The sequence below is a fragment of the Haliotis rubra genome, unplaced genomic scaffold (assembly GCF_003918875.1).
Source record: "Haliotis rubra isolate DU_JTF1 unplaced genomic scaffold, ASM391887v1 Scf23, whole genome shotgun sequence".
Lineage (NCBI taxonomy): Eukaryota > Metazoa > Mollusca > Gastropoda > Lepetellida > Haliotidae > Haliotis > Haliotis rubra.
The window spans coordinates 1966535-1986744 of record NW_025766336.1 but is presented as its reverse complement, the minus strand read 5'-3'; the positions used below and the strand labels follow the sequence as shown (position 1 = coordinate 1986744).

At 40.6% G+C, this 20210-nt stretch overlaps 2 protein-coding genes across 2 annotated transcripts in view; one reads left to right on the top strand and one right to left on the bottom strand.

Moving 5' to 3' along the window:
- Window positions 1-1017: 1017 nt before the first annotated feature.
- LOC124277983 (dynein intermediate chain 3, ciliary-like) lies at window positions 1018-9772 on the bottom strand. Its single transcript, XM_046713711.1, has 15 exons — window positions 9621-9772; window positions 8916-9148; window positions 8526-8687; window positions 7732-7850; window positions 6971-7113; window positions 6558-6671; window positions 5932-6188; window positions 4684-4863; window positions 3605-3648; window positions 3359-3494; window positions 2856-3002; window positions 2542-2640; window positions 2145-2288; window positions 1918-1968; window positions 1018-1567 (listed from the first exon to the last, which is right to left on the bottom strand). The coding sequence occupies exons 2-15, from the start codon at window positions 9096-9098 to the stop codon at window positions 1547-1549; spliced, it is 1800 nt and encodes a 599-aa protein (XP_046569667.1). The 5' UTR covers window positions 9099-9148; window positions 9621-9772; the 3' UTR covers window positions 1018-1546.
- LOC124277982 (AP-5 complex subunit zeta-1-like) overlaps window positions 9751-20210 on the top strand; it is a 27753-nt gene continuing 17293 nt past the window's right edge. Inside the window, exons 1-5 of the mRNA XM_046713710.1 lie at window positions 9751-9809; window positions 10252-10389; window positions 10754-10949; window positions 11239-11285; window positions 11506-11603. Coding sequence (XP_046569666.1) covers window positions 10301-10389; window positions 10754-10949; window positions 11239-11285; window positions 11506-11603 — 430 coding nt within the window. The 5' untranslated portion in view covers window positions 9751-9809; window positions 10252-10300. The remainder of the gene's footprint in view (window positions 9810-10251; window positions 10390-10753; window positions 10950-11238; window positions 11286-11505; window positions 11604-20210) is intronic.

Below are 20210 nucleotides of genomic sequence, written 5' to 3'. Positions count from 1 at the left end.
ATGAAAGAAAGTGAAAAGGAGGGTTAATTGCAAGCTTATGGGTGTATCAAAAGTGATTAAGAGTTATCTGATAGAACAATTTGAATGCCTACAACCAAAGCTTATACGTAGTTATCTGCCGTGAAGCATAGTTTTCAAACACTTTTGGATAATGTTATGTCATCCTTTGGATGTAAATGGAAACATTCGGTATTCATTTTTATGTAGATTTAAGTGCTGAGAAGGCAAAAGATCGACAAAACACAATGGCGGCCATAGTGGCAGCCATTTTGATATTTTTTTCAAAACAAAATTATGTCAAATAATTTCTACATCCTTTAGCAGTACACAGAAGTCAAAATGAAAGTGATCAGATTGATAGTAGTAAAACTATTAATGATTAACTTTGAGGTGTTGTCGGGCAGCAAACCAAATGTGACTTAAAATGCTCAGAGACCCCCACCACATATAATTGCCTGTAAAAAAACCCTGATACCACAATCTGAGAGTATTACAGGCCTTTTCATAAGCCCAAGACATCATACTAACTGAAAATAGTGTCAAACAAAATCAGTACTGGGGAGGCTACGATTTGAAATTTTTCAGCTGCCTCCTACTGGACTGTATGGATATAAGGAATACTTACCCTTTGATTTTCGATAGATACTAAAAAGGTCAGATTTAGAATAGCCTGTGTATAAGTGAATCTGACTGTGGTATTGAATAATACTCACTCGTTCCACAATAAACAATGATGTAGAATTCTGGGAAAAGTTCATGACATACAAGCTTGGCAGGTAAGTCAGGAAGTGAATCAAATGGTGATTGTATCCATGTTTAGGCTCCTCAAATAACCCCTGCAGTCTGAAATCAATCATGCCAAGCTTTTGCCACTGTTGACAAAAGATATCATAGAAACTATGTCAATCCAACAATTTGTGGCATCTCAACCTAGGTCACCCTGAAAATTTATTTTTAATAGGATACTGATGAGTATTATTCTGTTTGTCACATGGTACAGAAAAATGATTAATCAGGTCCAATATCACAATTTTTATTTTCAATGTATAGTAACAATTTCAGATTTTACATATAAAGGTTGTATATACAAATAAACAATATAAACTTTGGGACAAATTATAATACCAAGTTGCTTATACAACGACTCATTCTCTCACACTCCCTCAAGACATACAATCACAGATAGGAAACATGGAAACATATTTACATTAAATAGTAAACAAATGTCTTCAACAGTAAACAACACCATCTGATTGTTGTCAGACATTAGCTGTCCAGGGTGGTGTTGTATGAACATATACATGTTGTTCGAACAGCACCAAGCATCTACAAGACAGCCCACATCTCGACAGCAGGGAGATGCTATGGTATGGATGCCAAGTCGGTAATGCTGTTGAGTATGGACGGATGGATGAACAGCAGATGAAGAACTATGTTTTGTCACACCTTTAAACAATACAAAATACTGTAGTCATGTAATCACACATGCTGTTGTTGAAGTTTCGCTGTCACAGATGCCCTTGAATCAAGTCCTGGTGATACATGCTCAGTCTTTCTTGGTTGACTCCTGCAATGAAAGGCACCATGCCACATTATAGACAGCTAATCCTAGCATCATACACACATATCGTATAGCTATGCATATATACAACTTAACACATACTTGCAAACATATAAACAGATAATTGAAAAACTGAAGGTTGAGTCACGGGAGGGCACAAGGGTTTCGTCATTTAGTTCAGGTATGTATGCTGAAAACATTTGTCCTGCCTCCAAATAACCATGATTCCAATATGTCTAGACCGACATTGAAAACACATGTCAACCTTGCTCTTCATGGTACTAAGCAGTATCCTTTCACATTTACAAGACCTGATAGCATCTATGAGAAGCTCTGTATGTGTTCCTGCTACTCACTGGGTGGCCATTGGTCTTCTCCTCCTCTCCCTCTTCCTGGATTGGTGACGTCTGCAACGTAAATAACCAGAACTGTCACACCTTCCATAAATGTTGTGGAAATTTAAACTAAATTCTTAAACTCCCTTGGATCTTGTTCCTCAATTCACTATTCTCAAACCCTTTGTTCCCCAATGTAAGGTATTACTAAAGCGCTTGTAAGAGATAAGAACAAATTCAATGTTTACCTTGCCAGTGTCTCCCTTCTCAAAGTCCTGAGCTGGTGCTGTCTGCTTCTTCTTCTCCTGCTCAATGATGGCAAAGAACTCCTTCTCTGCCTTCTCCACGAGGTCTTCCTCCTCCACTGGAGCTTCAACCTCCTTCTCTTCCTCCTGGAACAAGGCAACAAAGTAACACCGCCATGAACATGGGTAGTCTCATCACAAAACACACAGCATATCACAGCAGTGTAAATAATGTTGGGGCAAGATAATCCAGTGGTTGACATTATGAGTACCATCCCCATTGTATCCCATGATGACATTTAATTGAGCAGGTCATTGTGCCTGACACCCAATTCAACTGACTTGCCTTTGACACCAAGCACGACAGTTCTTGGATGACAACTAGGTATGTTTGACTGACCTTGTCCTTCTCCTGCTGACTCTTGGTACGTTCCTTCAGCTTCATCTCCCTGTGTCGGCCCTCCAGGATCTTCTCTCGCCGCGTCTCACGCTCAAACATCTGTGGAGGATACACAGGAACCATTGTTAGAGCAGCATTAATAAACAAAGAAAACTTATGTTCCTACTATAACAGCCATTACTAGCTTGATGGATGTTGTCACATCAGCGAACCCTATGATGATTCCACTAAATTACGACACTGTTCACACCACAGAAGAGGTTTATGAGCGCTTTTCTAGATCACAGGTTGAACATCTTGAGAAAGCTGCTTACTGATGTGACAAGGTTCTTCTCATTCCTCTGCATCGTGTGCAGTCCCTCCGACAGCTCCAACAATGTCGTTGTACCGTCCTCGGAGCCGCATGCCACCAGCCTGCCAGCCTCCTGTACCCGCAGGCTGTGCAGTGGGACATCGCATACCTGGCAACATCACATAGTCATTACTGAGGCTTCTCATCATGTACAACATCTTAAACCTCATCAGTTATTTCCCCCAAGATAACAAGGACCTAAAAAGGCAACAAAGATCACAGCTCACTGCTTAATATGAAGTGACTGGCTGGACAAAATGTGTCGATTTACAAACATCTATCGATTTGAATTTAGTAACAGAGAGAGACAATGTGTCCCAAAATGTGTCGATCTGCAAACATCTATATTTGTATTTAGTAAAAGTCAGTGAGTGAGACAAATTGTGTCCCAAAATGTGTTGGCACAAATGCAAATACAGATACAGATAATAGTGTATAGAGGTAACAAGCCTTATATAAACATACTTGTAGACTGAGTGTTGGGTCATTCTGCTTGAAGATGATGTCCCATACATCAAGCGTACCATCCATCTTTGTGATGAAGAACACTGCAGGTCTGATTGGACTCCAGCATCCATCTGTGAGGTAGGATGGGTACTGCCTGGAACACAGCCACCATTCAGCTGAATAATCCATAAAACACACATCATTTTCCACAACTTGTACACTATGCTTTCAACACTGTACTGACTGTACTGATGGACTACTCACTTTGACCACATGATAGAAGACTCCCTGATATCTTCAGACCACAACTGAAACAACAAGGACAGTTTTACTATAAAGAAAACACACATCCAGCATGTGTTGTGTGTGTGTCTACTTTGTGAATTCCAATTATGATACACACACATATGCATACAGGATTGAACTGACCTCATGATACAGTGGATGACCTAAAATGTTTAGAGACCACATTGAAGTTATGAAATAGTATAGCCAGTGTGTGTGTGTGTGTTTCGGGGAAACACATACACACACACACACCATGCACACACACACACTCTCTCTCTCTGGCTCCACCAATGCATAACTTCAATGTGGTCTCTAGTCATTTTCATGCGTGTTTTCTCGGACGGACGAACACACACCGAAAATGACTAGAGACCACATTGAAATGCATTGGTGGAGACCACATGTGAAGTGTGTGTGTGTGTGTGTGTGTGTGTGTGTGTGTGTGTGTGTGTGTGTGTTTGTGTGTGTGTGTCAGCTGGTGTGTGCCTCCTTTGAAAATTCCTGGATCCGCCTATGCTTGACAACTCAACCTGTCCAGCTAGCACAATGTGAATGTACACGCAATCAAAGTAACTCAAAGTTGTTTTTAACACTATATAAGTATTAATGCATTCCCCATACCAAATTGACAATTTCTTTTCAAATGCAACATTGAGACGAAATGCCAATTATCATGAAATCAATTTTACACAAATCAGAATGCAGCACATATGCCCATTCATGTCACAGTTCACATTACGAGAGTGAGCTGCATGCTGTGGACAGCAATATGACAGTAAATGTTTAACAGTTGACAATATGTCACAGGCCAACCACAGGAGCCCAGTACTTGGACCTGGACCAACAAATTGGTCCATATTGCATGGGTACAGACAAACAGAGTCACACAACTGCCCTTAGTCATCTCTAACAACAAGCACGCAGCACTGGTAATAATTCTGGCCAGAACACCTCACTGAGAATGTTCACAGTAGGGACTCTCACATATTCTATATTATTCTAATTAATGAAATAGGCTCAAGATAATGAAATAATCATGACTAACTACCACTTACCCTGGCACACCAGTCTCCAACACTGAGGAAGTTTTTAGGGAAGTGAGGGTTTCTCTGTAGAGAGTAAACTGGGCCAATATGCCCTGAGTAGTTGGCTACAATCTTCTCTCCGGGGGTCTTGGCCTTCCTGTTGCAGGCAATCACTGATCCCTGCTCTGTACCAACCATGAACTTGGTTGGCTGGTGGAGAACACATATAAAACTATAAGGAACATTTCACAAGTTTTTTACATGAAAATACCTTTAGACATGCGAACAACAAATAATATTAATTTCCATGCACATTGATATTACATTTACAGTATTAATCCATCATTATACGAAGAGGTTTGACAAAATATGCAGTGAAAAGTTGTGTCAGTGTAAATGTTGTAACGTGAGGTGTAGTGTGCAGGGGTCTTGCAATGTGAATAGGTTCAGTGTCGGACATATATAACATGCAGTATCTTCTATGAGTTCATCCTAATTACATCAAAGCAAGTGTGTTGCTGCTGTGGCGTACAGCTCTCTAGACATCAAAGCACATAGTTGTTAAACACAACCAGGTAGGACATGACACAGGCTCTGACACAAACTAGAATACAACACAAAGCTTGACATGAGGGATATGGTCTATCTTGTGATTCCTATAGACATGCTGTCAGTGAATGACAACATATCATCTCACCATCAGCTTAAACTCCTCCAACAACTGACAGTATCAAGAATATAAAAATCACAATCATGAGATCACAAATGTTCACAATGAGAAACAATGAGCACTGAATAGCATTATGGTTTACCCAACAAAGATTCAAAGACTCTTGAAAATGCTTGTTACCATTAAGTAAAAATTGAAAAGCTATTGTGTGGTTTCTGTCAACATTAGCCTAATGAAATTTTGTCTCTATGACTTAGCACTTAGTCATATTAGGCTTTACTTGTAAGTCTTGTTATTTGATATGATAGACTATGTTAGCCAGCAAATGTGATCTACTTGTAACAGATTATCCAGTTGTAGTAATAGGTATATATTTTCTTTAAAGATATCATCAATACTAGAGATGTAAATCTTTTTAATAGCACCACTCAGCAATATTCCAGCTACATGATGTCGGCCTGTAAATAATCAAGTAGGAATCAGATAATCCAGTGAAACCAAGTCTGCGAGTCTAACCACCCAGTTTACTTTGTAGAACAAGTATAGGCGGCTGAGGACCCACCCTTAACTACGAACCCCATGGGGCCACAATAACGAACTTGACATACCATCGTTGGTTCATACTCCAGACAGTAAGCTCCCTGTGCCTTCGACAGGTCCTGTTTCTTGTCTAGGAAGAGTTTTTCTGTGGGCTCCCCGAGCTTCCGGATGTCCCACCACAGAACCTGACCGTCAGTGGAAGCAGAGAAACATTCTGTGCCTGTCTTTGACTGGATCCATATGGCCTTGTAGGCGGGGTCGCGATGACTCTGCTCAATAGGGGTCATCTCCACTGGTTGGGATCCTTTTCTTGTGTCCCAGTATGCTGTAGTGACAAACTCCACAATAACTCATTTATGAAATCAAAGAGTGTGAAATGTCTAAATATTTCAGAGAACATTTTGATGAATGAATGAACTGTGTTCAACACTGCTTTGAACAGCATTTCAGTGCAATGTGGAGAGATATCATGAATGTTTTAGATATTTACCACCCTCTAGCACATGTGTGCTACTGACAAACCAGGAACTGTAGTCAGGGTGAATCAGACATGGATCCACGATTATGGAATGCTGGCAGACCTAATGACAAAACTCTGCACAGCAAGAGAGGCACCTTCGACTCTCAAACCCGACCATATTTATGAAAGTATCTCCATTTTATAATGATTCTAAAGAAATATGAAACAACAAACCAATTTGTCCGTTGTAGCATCCACCCAGTAACACATGGGAATCCTTAGGGTTGTACTCCAGACACACCAGTGGGGAGACAGGTTTTAGAGTCATCTCGGGTTTGTTTGGGTTCTCTGTAAGTGAAGAAATCATAACAAATTATAACAACAGCAGACCAATTCATTGGTTTCATCTATTACTAAAAATTTCTAAAAGGCCGAAAGTATGTCACATGGAGGATTTGTTATATACTGAGGGAAAAAAGTAAGGGATCACATGAAAGCACAAGTGTTCCTTTATTTGTTTCCCGGTTTCTTCACAAGCTGTGCGATACAACGCCTGCGAAGAAACCTGGAAAAAATAAAGGAACACTCATGTGATCCCTTATTTTTTCCCCTTAGTATATATGTCAATGTAAGGTGAAAATACTTACCAACATCCCAGATATAAGAGTCCATGCTTGTATCTGGAGACGACCCTTGGAATGTCAGATTACAGTATGCTACTGCCAGTTTCCGGGGTCCATCAGGGAACCAGGAGATGTGTGTGGCTGTGCGCTTAACCTCATTAGGATCTCTGTTGACATACAGTTTCACTTACAAGTCAAAGCAGAATGTTGATGACAAGGAGTTTATGGCACTTTCAATTCTTTTCTCCAAAGTTCAAGATTGATTTGGAAATTACAGTCACATCAAAGTAACAAAGACAAAATTCTGGGTTCAACCAGATTGGGACACATGGAACACTAAACTTTTATGGACTTTCCAAGGACTTACAAAAAATGCCCAAATCCTAATAACACTACATTTTTAAATACTAAAATGCAGACATGGTTGAAATGGCTTTAATTGTATTCTTCATGATGAGAAATAAGTGTGACCTACAATCAATGCAAACACTGTAATAAACCAAATAATTTCTCAACATGCCCAATTATGATGAAAACTTAAACATAATCAATAAACAGATATGCAACACACACTGAAATGGAACAACTTAACGTCAAGGAACATGTTTTAGTATTTTTCAGAATTTAAGTTGAAAATTGAATTCAAGGATGTTTCTTAGTAGGCAACTGTTAAATTCATGGCAATTTTAATTGGTGTGTGAATCCTACTCTGCATATAGAATAGCCACACAGCCAGGCTACCCCACTACCTTGAAACAACGTAGGTACAACTCTGTGATTCTTACCTGAAAACATTAATAGTTTTGGCTGATGGTGTTTCATCCACCTGATCCACATCGACATCTTCAAAGTATTCCTCATAGATGTCAATGGCATTGTTCTGTTTGATGCAGTGCTCCATGACCTGAATAACAAACACATGTCAATGATGAAATCAACCACCATAGTCATGAGAGCACTTACAGGGAGTGAAGGGCATGGTTTTACACTGCATTTAGGACTATCACAACAGGGGACACCAGAAAATGCACCCATTGTATCCATGTGATGTATTGAAATCTGTCCTTTGGTGTCACAAGCAAATGATTAACCAATAGGCCATCCCATTTTCCCAATAGTCTTAATATATAGATAATGTCCATTAACATTCGTTAATATTACATCTTCTCAAGGATTGACATCAACATTTGACTTGAATTGACTTCAATACTTTGTGTTTATGGAGACATAAGGGTGAAAAAGAACATAAATGCAAAAGCATATTCATGACACTTGCTATAAATAAACATGTCAACAATAACAACTTCACAGGCTGTTTGTTTTATCAGTACCACAAAATAAACATGTAGGCTACAAATCAGAGACACTGATCAGTGAAATATTGGTGAATAGCTGTTAATAGCTAATTAGGAAACAGTGGGTGTTTTCCTTTTGTTGAATGAAACAAACACAATATTAACTGTATGGTTAGCTAATTAAATGCCACAAAACCAATGTGCATTTTTCTATTAAAAAGCAAAGACTCAAAAGAATAGTAAACATTTAAAATCTTTTGACTGATAACTGCATTACTACTTACACTGCCCAGCTGCTGAATGGTCTGAATGTACATCTCATCTTTCTCTACTTTCTTCCTGTATCTTGTCACCTGCTCCACCTCACCGGCATTGACATCCTTTGGCCAGCCACCTTCAACATGGTTTATACCACGAGAGCTGGTCTCAAATCTCTCGGTATTCACCTGCAATCATCATATGAATTAGAATGAAAACATGAAAAATGGTCAAAAGATTACAAGATCCAGGGTTAGAACACTAATTTTTCATGAATCTTATAACATGATCTGGTGTAACTGTCTACCAAATGGCAAAAGTGGTTGCATTGAAACATTTTATATTGCACTGTAATTAAACTATTTTCACACTAGACATTAATTTTATCTTACGAAAAGACATGATGATGTACTTACCTCATGTTCTGACATTTCCTGCACACATTGAATTCCACTATCCACTGGATTTCTCTCCACAAAGTTTGAGGTGAGTGATGAATCAGGGATAATGTCAACATGCAACTCTGCCTGTCTGTCAGCAAAGTTACACTGTCGACCGAATTCATTCCGTTTCTTTGTGTAGACGTAAACTATCTCCATTTTGTGAGGTGTTGTTTCAAAGCAAACTTGAAAATCTAGCTCCTTGAAATCTATAAAAGAACATTACATACACATGTTTGATAGCGTGAACAGTGTTTAAAAGCTGAATATCATGGATGCATTGATTGTCGATTTGTTTTTAAAAGCATGGCCTAGGCCCACTTACTAGTATTTAATCAACACTGCCAGTGTCGCCTATCAAAAACTACAACAAACATGATACATTTTGAACTATGAACTACATATTAACCGCACGAACGTGCGTTATTTCTATGTCAAGCAGATCTAGTTATATCCTTTGCGTGAAAATACTGATTTCGTAAAATTTTAAAACCAAAACGACTGCAATATAGCCGAGTAAAAACAAGAATAAATCTCATCACTCACCAGCGAAGCAGTTTGTAAAGTTTAAATATTAATAAACAGACATAACATGTACATAGCAACGTTGCACCAGAGATGACAAATAAGCGTTAAAAGTATCTGGGTATACTCAAAGGTCCGAGATTGTAACATGCATACCTTCAAATGTTTCAAGAAATGTGTTTCTCTCGGATTGAAGGCTCGATATCGGGTCGCTTGAAGAGTCGCCTATGGCAACGTTGAAATGCGCATGTGCAATTTTCGGTTACCTCCCAACTTCCGCCGGAAACCACGTGAGCGATGTAAACATGGCCTCTCAACTTTGGACAGTCTCAGACAGCAAGCAAGGCATGTAAAATGATGTTGAAAGAATCACTCTTTGGTCTTGATTTATTTTAAAACAATTTTGCACACATAATATTCATTAGTCACAGCTAAAAAATACATAGTTCGTCAGTTAATTTCTTTTGTTACACGATTTGCTGAATATAAACATGTAGATAGTATCCAACCAACGGCCACTAATGTTTGTCCTTTATGGTTCTTGGTACATTTTAGCGTAGGCTGCTGCAAAGTATAAGGTTGAACCATGCCAAATAGATTTGTATGACATTAGTTCACAAAAGCGAACACGATGAAAGAGTATAAACAAGCTGTTAGTTCCAGAAAAGATTTCAGAAAAAGTGTTTCCTATACTATAGTCTCAATATGTTTGGATTTTGTGATTGTGATTATGAATGATGTGCTGAGAATTTGTGATTTATTTTATTTTCCAATATTTAATCATCAGAAATGCATCACAGGAAGACATTGATAAGTTGTGTAACAACATACTGGAGATGATGTGCACGCCAGAAAGGTCTGGGGAGCTCAGTGGGATGCTGCGGCAGTTATGCTTCATACTCCAGGCATCTGAGGAGGAGCCTTTGTGAGTGCACTTAGATATCCTTTGAGCTGTATTTCATCTGTTTCCAGCATGATCATGATGAGAGTGTTGTCACGTTTAATATCAATTTGGGTATGAGTTATGTCTTGTTTTCTCATGATTTCCTATATGTCAAAGGGTAGCTAAATTTGAAGGGAACTGATGTTGTGTATACATGTTTATACAAGTGCTGGATGAATGCCCCTTGTAGATTGCCTACAATGCCATCCAGCAATTGTTTAAGTTGTCATGCTTGTAGTTTAGTAATAGTGTAACATTTAGTCTAAAATGAAATGAGGGAGGTTTCCCGATGACTTATGACTGAACTGCAGCATAAAACCTTATTACTCAAATCTGCTTGATACAGCATTTCCACCAAGCTGCTGGTGTCATTACTGTCAGCAGTGAGTCCAGCAGGAGCGAAGTCGAACCCCCGTCAGTGTTTGTTGTGTCAGCAGATTGTGTCAGAGCTACTCCCCTGTGATGGAGACTGTGCCAAAACTATCCAGCCATTGGACAAATCTCACGTGAACAAAGACCACCTACCTTTCTACATACTACAGGTAGGGTGGGGCAGACAGTGTGCTTTCCACTGACCGGGAACATGGAATAGGTGTGAAAGGAAGAAGGGACAGAGAGAGGGAGTAGGGAATAAAGTAATGGGACAGGTTATGGGTTGTATACTGAGTGGAAATGTGGAATAGGTGTAGAAGGAAGCAGGGTGAGGGACGATGACAGGGATTAGGGAATAAAATAATGGGAAAGGTTAGGGGTTGTACACTGAGGGGGAACATGGATTTTGTATTGTAGGAAGATGTTCTAGTCTCCCACATTGCTGCCTTTATGTTTCAGGGCGAGGGGTTTGGGTGTTTGGACCACAGTTTTTCTGAGGCTGTGAGGTGAGTATGGAAGGACTTTGTTAACTGTGAAAGATGAAGCTGAAACCTAGTGCAACAATGATTATGTTTCCTTTAAGTGAGGAATACATGGTGAGTGTTGTGTTTCTAAAGAACATTACACCATATTTTTTAAATCTGAGATGCCAGTTAGAGGTGTTAGTTATGTTGTCATACATGCTCCACAATACAACTGTTTGTATGACTCTGGACTTTCTTACAGGTGGTTGAGTACCAGGGGAGTTGACCTTGACACTCAGAGAAAGGCCTTCACCTTCCTCGTCTCCCTGTCAATGCTACATACCAAGCTTGCATCAGACAGTCAGTTCATTTCATATAATTTTTCCATATCCTGACTCATGATCTTTTGCTTATCTCCCTTTCCCTTGCGAATGGTAGTGGAACACTTGAATCCCTTGTAGTTACCGAAGCGGACGTAAAAATACACTCACCCACGAGGTTACCTCCCTTTCCCCGCGCAAACAGTCATGTGACCAGCCTTACTTGTCACTCTGTCCCTTTTCGCCCAAGCGGATGGCTGGGCGAGCACTGGAGTCCCGTATACGGTAGAGATCCTTTATATTTAGATCCTATTTATCAAAATTACACTGTGTATGGTATTTGGATATAACTATCATGTATTGATTGTATAAAATTTGAAGAAATTATTGTAATTTGTTGCACAATTTTCATCGTAATGTAACTTGTTTACATTTCATGAAATCTTGCATTGTTTGCAGGCACCGGCTATCTGTGGCTGATCCTCACCCCCCAATGCCCATCGTGCATTAAACCATGTTCTTCCACCTCACGTTGTACATATTGCAGTGATTTATCAAATTTGCAATTTAATAAATATTTGTCTTATATCTATAAACTTGCCATGGATCGGGTGAGGAAGTCATCACAAATCATGGTTGATAAACCTGGAGATCAAGCCGGTAACCGTAGGTTGTTTGCTACTGCAGATATACTGGTGCTATGTTGAGTACGTTGCAGGGGCAGTCGTCTGTTACGGGGTTGAAAAAGAGCTCTGCTACGACGGAGTTGATGCCCTCTCAGAGCAAGAAAAAGACTATTGCTTCATTCACAACGCAGAAAAGGGCATCTATAACTAGGTCTACATCGAAATCAACATGACCTAGCAAGTCAACTCATCAGAGGTCATTTAATGAGGAGATCATCCTACCGCCGTTACTTCTGCCTGAAGTACCTATTAGATCGGCGATGCAGTCGACCTCCACGATTACTAGATCGTCTCCTGCAACTACAACAGCGGGCCAGCTGTTTGACGGCCAACTTCTCAATGCAGTGAAGTTGAAGCAAACAACACATCAGTGTTCCCGAACGCTTCATCAACGCGAATCAGTTCCAGTCAACGCAGAACTTCGATCCAGGCGACTTTATGAGGCAATTTACTACTCAAATGATGGCCATGATGGAACAAGGTTTCGATGAGGAAGTGAAGGCATGACAGCGTTCGCAAACCCTCAGACCTACGCGAACCTAATATGCCTCACAGATCTACATCTGCAGACAACGTTGGCGAACGTGAACGTTCGAGAAGGTCATCACAATCGGACGACTCTGTCATAATAGAACAAGATGGAAGATCCACGAAGGCTACTAACTCTACGAGAACTTCGTCTGCGAACCCTCAACGTTCGAGAACGCCTAGGAATCCATCCCCAAGAACCAGCCGTTCCAGATCTACATCCCACATCTCTCACATGCAAAGAGAAGGTTCGCGCGGTCAGGGTTCGCGAGAGACTAGTTCGCGAAGGGATGGATCACGAGACAGACGTTTGCGAAAGGATGAATCACGACATTCGCGAAAGGAAGGTTCGCACATAAAGGATTCGTGAAGGCATAGTTCTACGGAACAAGAACTATCTGATGAACATACCGACTACATCTTCTCAGATACGGAAGTTACAGCTTGGATAGCTAATGGATTGAACTTAGAGTCTCCCTCCAAGGAATTGGATGAAGTTTACACATAAAAGATGTGCAAGGACGACTTTGACTCGGTGACCATTCCTCCTATTGAGCCAATATCCAAGGTGCTTTCGAATCTACGCATATCTTTTTGACAATGCTACTAGATTCCAGAATCAACATCTGCCAGCATTTAATGTGAGGAAAATCCCCTTACATCACATGGAAATCTTTGTGAGAGCGCCAGACTTAGATGAGAATATAAAACTGGTCAAAGAATCTCGGAACAAGATTTACAAGGTGGAGGATAAAAAGTTGTCCCAACTTGATACCGCAACGAGATCCTTCTTCGGATTAGCGAGGTCCAGAGCAATCAATGAGGCATTGATTAATAAGTTCCAGAACCCCAGTTCGGAAGAAGATAGGATGATATTATCTGCTCTGCTCACTCAGAAGAAGGACCAATACAACTATGGTCGAGTTCACTGAGCAACAGAATGCTGATGATCCACACAGACAACTCTACAGTGACATTCTCTATAAATCGGCAAGGATCAACAAGATCGCCAAGCCTACTGCAGCTCACATTCCAGTTGTTCAACATCACAGAGGAGGCAAACATCTGGATAAAGGCTCGTATGTCTGAGATACATGCGCTGGACTTTGGACGAACTAGATTCGACACAGGGCACCGTGCTGCAGTACATCTAGGACTTAGATGGGACTTTATTGCAAAGAATCAACTACCTGGTCAACCAGATAGACAGTTTCATGTGCTAGCGCTATCTACAATCCTCGGACCAGAGGACACCCAGGACTTATCCTTGTGTCCTGTCAGAGCCTTGAAGATATATCTTTAAAAGACTAAAACAAAGAGAAGAAAATTCAAGCACCTATTCATCCCCTTGTCGACAGAGACATCAGTGGAGGTCTCAAGAATGACAATATCGTTTTTGGATGAGAGCCGTTATACTAAGAGCCTACAAAGCAGCAGGATTAGAACCTCCAAGAGCTTCCAACCCAAACGATGTCAGAGCACTGGCATCAACACTTGCTCTACATGGAAATTGCTCTATAGCATCAATTATGGAGGGCTGCTTCTGGAAGTCAGATACAGTGTATGCCAACCACTACCTCCGAGACATAGCAACCGAAGACGTCTCCGGCATTCACCAGTTTGGGCCTCTTGTTGTAGCACAACAACTAACGGTTCCTCAAAGGCACTGAGTTGAAATCTCACCCTTTATCACGTTGATTTGTTGATAACTTTTACTATGGAAAAAGTTCTAGTTTGAAAGTCCATGCGCACAGTCTAGACTAGGCTAGCATGAATGATTAAGACTCTGTATGGGTAAAGATCTTACCTGTACGTAAAGGGGTCGCAACTCATTTATGATAAAGATCTTATCATAATCTATGGGTTGTTATAGATAACTAGTAAAAAGAAGATACTTAAGCCACATGAATCTACAAGATTCACTTGTCTGAGAGAGAAGTAAGACAAGATTGTGGTCCCCCCGAGTTACAACGGAAGTTGGAAGCATAGGATCTAGGAAATGCCGTTACGCAGTTCCCATGGGGGGGAGACAGGACGAATCTATGGACAGCTGTTGAATCCAAGAAGTGTCTTGACCCACGACCAATCGTTAGGATTCTATAAGCTAAAGATCATGAGTCAGGAAAAGGAAAAATATGTAATTTTTTAAGTAAAATTGATATTTTATACTTATCCTGACTCATGAGGAGAAGCCCTCCCAACCTCCCCGCTGGAAACATTTCGGATTTCACAGTAGATCCAGGTGCATGGGCAGAAAAATCAGGAGAGAGTGATAAGTAAGGCTGGTCACATGACTGTTTGCATGGGAAAAGGGAGGTAACTCGTTGGTGAGTGTATTTTTACGTCCGCTTTGGGAACTACAAGAGATTCAAGTGTTCCACTACCATTCGCAAGGGAAAGGTAGATAAGCAAAAGATCATGAGTCAGGATAAGTATAAAATATCAATTTTACTTAAAAAATTACAATTTTTCCTTATCCTGACTCATGTTTATTTGCTTGTCTTCTTCTTCTGGCGAACCTAGTGGAACACTTGTATCTCCCAATTGAAGTTCCCTTCAATAAAAAATCCCTCATTAGTACTGACCACGAGTTACCTCCCTTCCACAAGCGTGGGAACGAGGGCGCCACCTGAACCCATGTGCCTCACTCTCTCCTTCTTCGCCCAGTGAGCAAGACGTGAGAGCAACTGTGTCTCCCTGCACACTATATCCTTTATTTATATTTAGTTTGTTACCTCTTATATTCATCTATAGAGGTGTAACTAGTATCATTATTCAACATGCATTGATAATTATTCGTGGTTTCTGCTGCTTGATTCACAGTTCGCCGTGTTTGCTCAGCAGTTTCATGCTAATAAAAATCTGCACTGTTTGTAAATTACGCTACTCTGCTACCGATCCACATTTAAAATGCCCTAGTTGCATTACTCCATGTTCTATTGTTTCTCGTTGTAAATTAAATATTAATTTACCAATTTCTGCCTTTGATAAATATTTATGTTCCGCTTTTGAGACGGAAGGCAGATAAATCTCGAAACAATCTTCAGTCATGGCTAATAGATCGGAGTCAGATATATCCTGAGTTACCTTCGGGGATAAGCATGGGACGAGTCCGCTATATCTAGAGTTTACCTGCTTCCCAGGACGTTCCTTCATCACAGTCTAAAACTAGAAGAACTTCCACGCCGTCTCAACGATGCTCCGAGCCCCCCCAGGTCTACAGCCTCGCCAAAGGGAAATCCACACTAAGACTACTAAAAACTTTGCTTCTGATATTTAGAATTATGTTTATATGATGATGACATTTCGCTTATCATTCCAGATGTATGTCATAAGAAGTGACCAGTACGGCTACCGCCACTTCAGCGCAGATCAACATGCAATCAGAGATGCCTACGCTGACGATAATTATAACTGAGGGTCCCGCCACTATCACAGAGAGGACACCCTCAACGCCAGCGCAGACCATCCCAGACCACCTGGTCAACCAAATCATGAGGCTGATGGAAGACCGCTATGGCTTACAGAGGCCTCAGAGCCACGGGCCCCAGAGCCCACCCCATACTAAGTCATGCAAGGCCCCAGAGCTCCGCCTTTGACTTCGCGTGAGGGCCCCTGAGCCCATAGACGCGCGCCGCCGCGAAAGGGCAACACCCTGCCCGAGTGAGCTCTTTGCATAAGGTATCCCAGGTCGCCCGAGGAGGAGCTAGAGCCTGACCCTTTGCAAGAGGCTTCGCTGAGAAGGAGCGCCAGCCAGCACGACCTTGTCATGTACGGCGGATGCGCGCAAAGCAAGCACTCATATGTCGGATCGACACTGACTCCAGACATTCGCGCAAGACGCGAAGGCTAAGTGGTTCTACAACGCCTAGAAGGCGTTCGCGTAGCCCTCGACATTCGAGAAGTCCAGAGCGTCTCGAAGCCCACAGTTTCCGCGAAGGATGTCTTCTCCAAGGTCTACATACACTAGCCAATCGTCAGTCCGTTCTCCTCAGTCCTCACATAGATCTTCTTACAGATCGAGGCTCCGACATACGACCATACGTCAGAGGAAGACGATGGTATCATTTAAGATCGAAGGAGCGCTTCGCCGAGCCCACACCCTGTAGAACACAGAGGTCGTTCCCGAAGCAAGCGCTCATATATTGATCGGACTCTGACTCGATACTTCGCGAAGGTCGCTAAGGCTAAGTGGCTCCAAGTCTACTTCACCCAGAAGATCTAGAAGCGCATTTCGAGATCTTCGCTAAGTCCTCGGCGTTACGGCCGAGGAAGTCTCCTCCAAGGTCTCCATATACTAGCCACTGGCCATATATAGCCACTCGTCAGTCCGCTCAAGACATCACATGAGTTGTTTATCAACTGTAAGCCATATGCCGCCTACAAGCCTCACGCGAAGACAATTGCACAGGCTATTTACAACACACAACGCCGCTGTATTAATTTATCAACGGATGAAGAGCCTTATTAGGAATCTTCAAGCCGACTACCTACTACGATCACGACGATTATCTACATGTGTGACCATTACGCAGATCTGCAGACAATTCAAAACGAAATTGAACAGCAGTCTTGTTACAGCGTAGTAAAACTCATAATCGCCAACGATTTCCTCAGAAGTAATATGTACAACAAGTTCAGCTTTAACAGTCTACAAGCTGACAACTTGCAAGGTTATTGAACCTTATATAAGGAAGTCGGAATTATCTTCAAGACTGAAGTTACTTTCACGACAGCCTGGAAAATAACTTACCCAGCATTAATATTACAGAGCCAGGTATTTCGCTACCGGAGGTTTCAGCGTTTACCATCAACCCTCAAACACGCGTGGTCACCGGGTAACTTCGGGAAGTTACGGTGAAGACCGACGATTGTTCTAATATCAACGACGGCACTATATTATACAAGGTTCCTTTCCTGATACACCGGTGACGCCACAGCTGGTACTCTACAGAATCAAAATGCCTTGTTCTGATTGGACCGAGATGGACAACGCCCTACGAGAGGTCGATCATAGTTCACAGTTCAACACATAGGTTGCAAGTGACAACAATATATCAGTGAACGAGCAAGCCTCCTTACAGTCCAGCTAATCTAAACCTTCATGATTGGGCTGCCTTCTTGAGGTTAGAGACCTCCCCTGTCAAGTAAGGACGAGGACACGGCAGTCAGACGATTTTTTACATAAAGTTCAACGATGGCAGTCACCCCTGGTTATGCATCTACATCGTCAAGCACTTCGCAGCGAATTTACCTCGACGACGGGATACAAATGGATCCAAATCCATAGCGTCTCAGACTACAGTTGAATTCATCATCAAGCTACTAACACAACTAGATGGTTAGTAAACCTACTTAAGTTGGACCTAGAACCTTCGCAAGATCTGCTATTTCTAGGTTTTTGATTTGTAACGGCGCAGAAGTGCTCGAATCTGTTAATACATCCGCACACCAAACAAGCGCACGGAAAGCCAGATATATTCCAACTTCACGTATGGATTGTATCAAGGCGTGTCTGAATAACAACTTATTCAGCCAGAGCGGCAAAGCAGTCTAACTTGCCCTGCGTAACTCAACTGGCAACTTATACGATGCTAATGGCACAGTTTTGTCAATTATGCTGCAAAGGAAGGATTTACAGCTAGATATGCTACTCATCCTCAAGTGGCGGACTACTTATGTTATCTACGTCAGACTAAGATTTTATAAGGCTCAGCTTGTCCACCTATCTTGCAGCAATAGCTCTATCATAACTGAGAACGGGCCAAGTTAACCTAACCCAGTTACTCGCCTGCTACGAAGCTTTCCGATTGGAGGATTAAAACGGAAGTTCACGCTCCAACTTGGGATCTGAATAAAGTGCTCCAACACCTCACAAGTGAGGTTCATGAACACGCTTTGATGATATACTTGAACCCCATGATACGATGAATCTATCACGATGGCCAGTAACAGCACTGAAAATATATCTCCACCGAGCCAAACAGGAGGGAAAAATGCAAGAGATTTATTTCCTCTATCAAGCTACGCAGACGGAAGTCTCACGTACTACTATATCTCCTTTGGATCAGAACTGTCATACTCACGTGCCTACAAAACTGTAGGACTCTACCCTCCATGAGCTTCTAATCCTCATAATATTAGAGCGCTAACATCTACAATTGCTCTACACAAATGCCTTTGGAATAATGGAGGGTTATTTCTGGAGATCCGATATGGTGTTTGCCAACCACTATCTGAGAGATATCACCACCGAGGACGCCTCAGGTATCCACCTATTCAGTCCCATGGTCCTCACACAACAGTTGACAGTTCTCGGAGAAGATAAGTCCATCTTACAGAATTTTACTTATCTTATAACAGTACTAAATAGCTACATGCTATATATATTTTGCTTAAGTTCAATTTATTATCTTAAGCTCAGTACTATGGTTATTATATCATACAATATGTAAGCTAACAACTCTAATGGAGTTTGTTATTATATATTTAGCTTAAGTTAATCATATCTTAAGCTCAGTACTATGGTTACATTATAAATATATTAGCTAACAAACTCCACGGAGTTTTTGCTATTATATATGTAGCTTAAGTTTATTCATATCTTAAGCTCATTACTATGTTTATATCATATAAGTATATAAGCTAACAAACTCTAAAGAGTTTTTACTATCATATACTTAGCTTCAGTTTCATCATATCTTAAGCATTATGGTTACATTATAACATGTATTAGCTAACAAACTCTACAGAGTTTTTGCTATTATATATGTAGCTTAAGTTTATTCATATCTTAAAGCTCAGTACTGTGTTTATATCATATAAGTATATTAGCTAACAAACTCTAAAGAGTTTTTACTATCATATACTTAGCTTAAGTTCATCATATTTTAAGCATTATGGTTACATTATGATATTTAATAGCTAACAAACTCTACGGAGTTGTTTTGGCTATTTAGGTTGCTTAAGTTAATTATATCTTAAGCACAGTTCTATAATCATACTATATATATGCCTACAACTCTTAGGAGTTCTACTATTATATATATGTTCAGCTTAAGTTTCAATCCTTAAGCTCAGTCATATGTTCATTTCATAACATGTATTAGTTAACAAACTCTCAGTAGTTGGTTACTATTATACAGCTTAAAGTATCATTATACCTTAAGCACAATTCTGTTATAACTTACATATATGCATATTGTAAGCTTACTACTTTGGTTCTTATAAAAGTATTCATTATAAACTATCAACAGTTTATACTATCACAGTAATAGCTTTAGCTTAATTAATGTTCTATATACTTTTATTATATTCAGTAAATTGTAATAACCCTTGTATGGCAACTGATAAGTTAACAGCAGGAATTCAGTTCAGTGCCTTCATGAAGTTCCCTTAAGGTTATTACAATTATCTCAGTTCAAATCACTAAT

Coding starts and splice junctions, on each gene's coding strand:
- LOC124277983 (XM_046713711.1), bottom strand. CDS start 9,098: ATGGAGATAGTTTACGTCTACACAAAGAAACGGAATGAATTCGGTCGA. Junction 3,003..3,358: donor ACCCAACACTCAGTCTACAA/GTATGTTTATAT, acceptor TGATGTTGCCAG/GTATGCGATGTCCCACTGCA. Junction 1,568..1,917: donor AGAAGACCAATGGCCACCCA/GTGAGTAGCAGG, acceptor CTTTCATTGCAG/GAGTCAACCAAGAAAGACTG.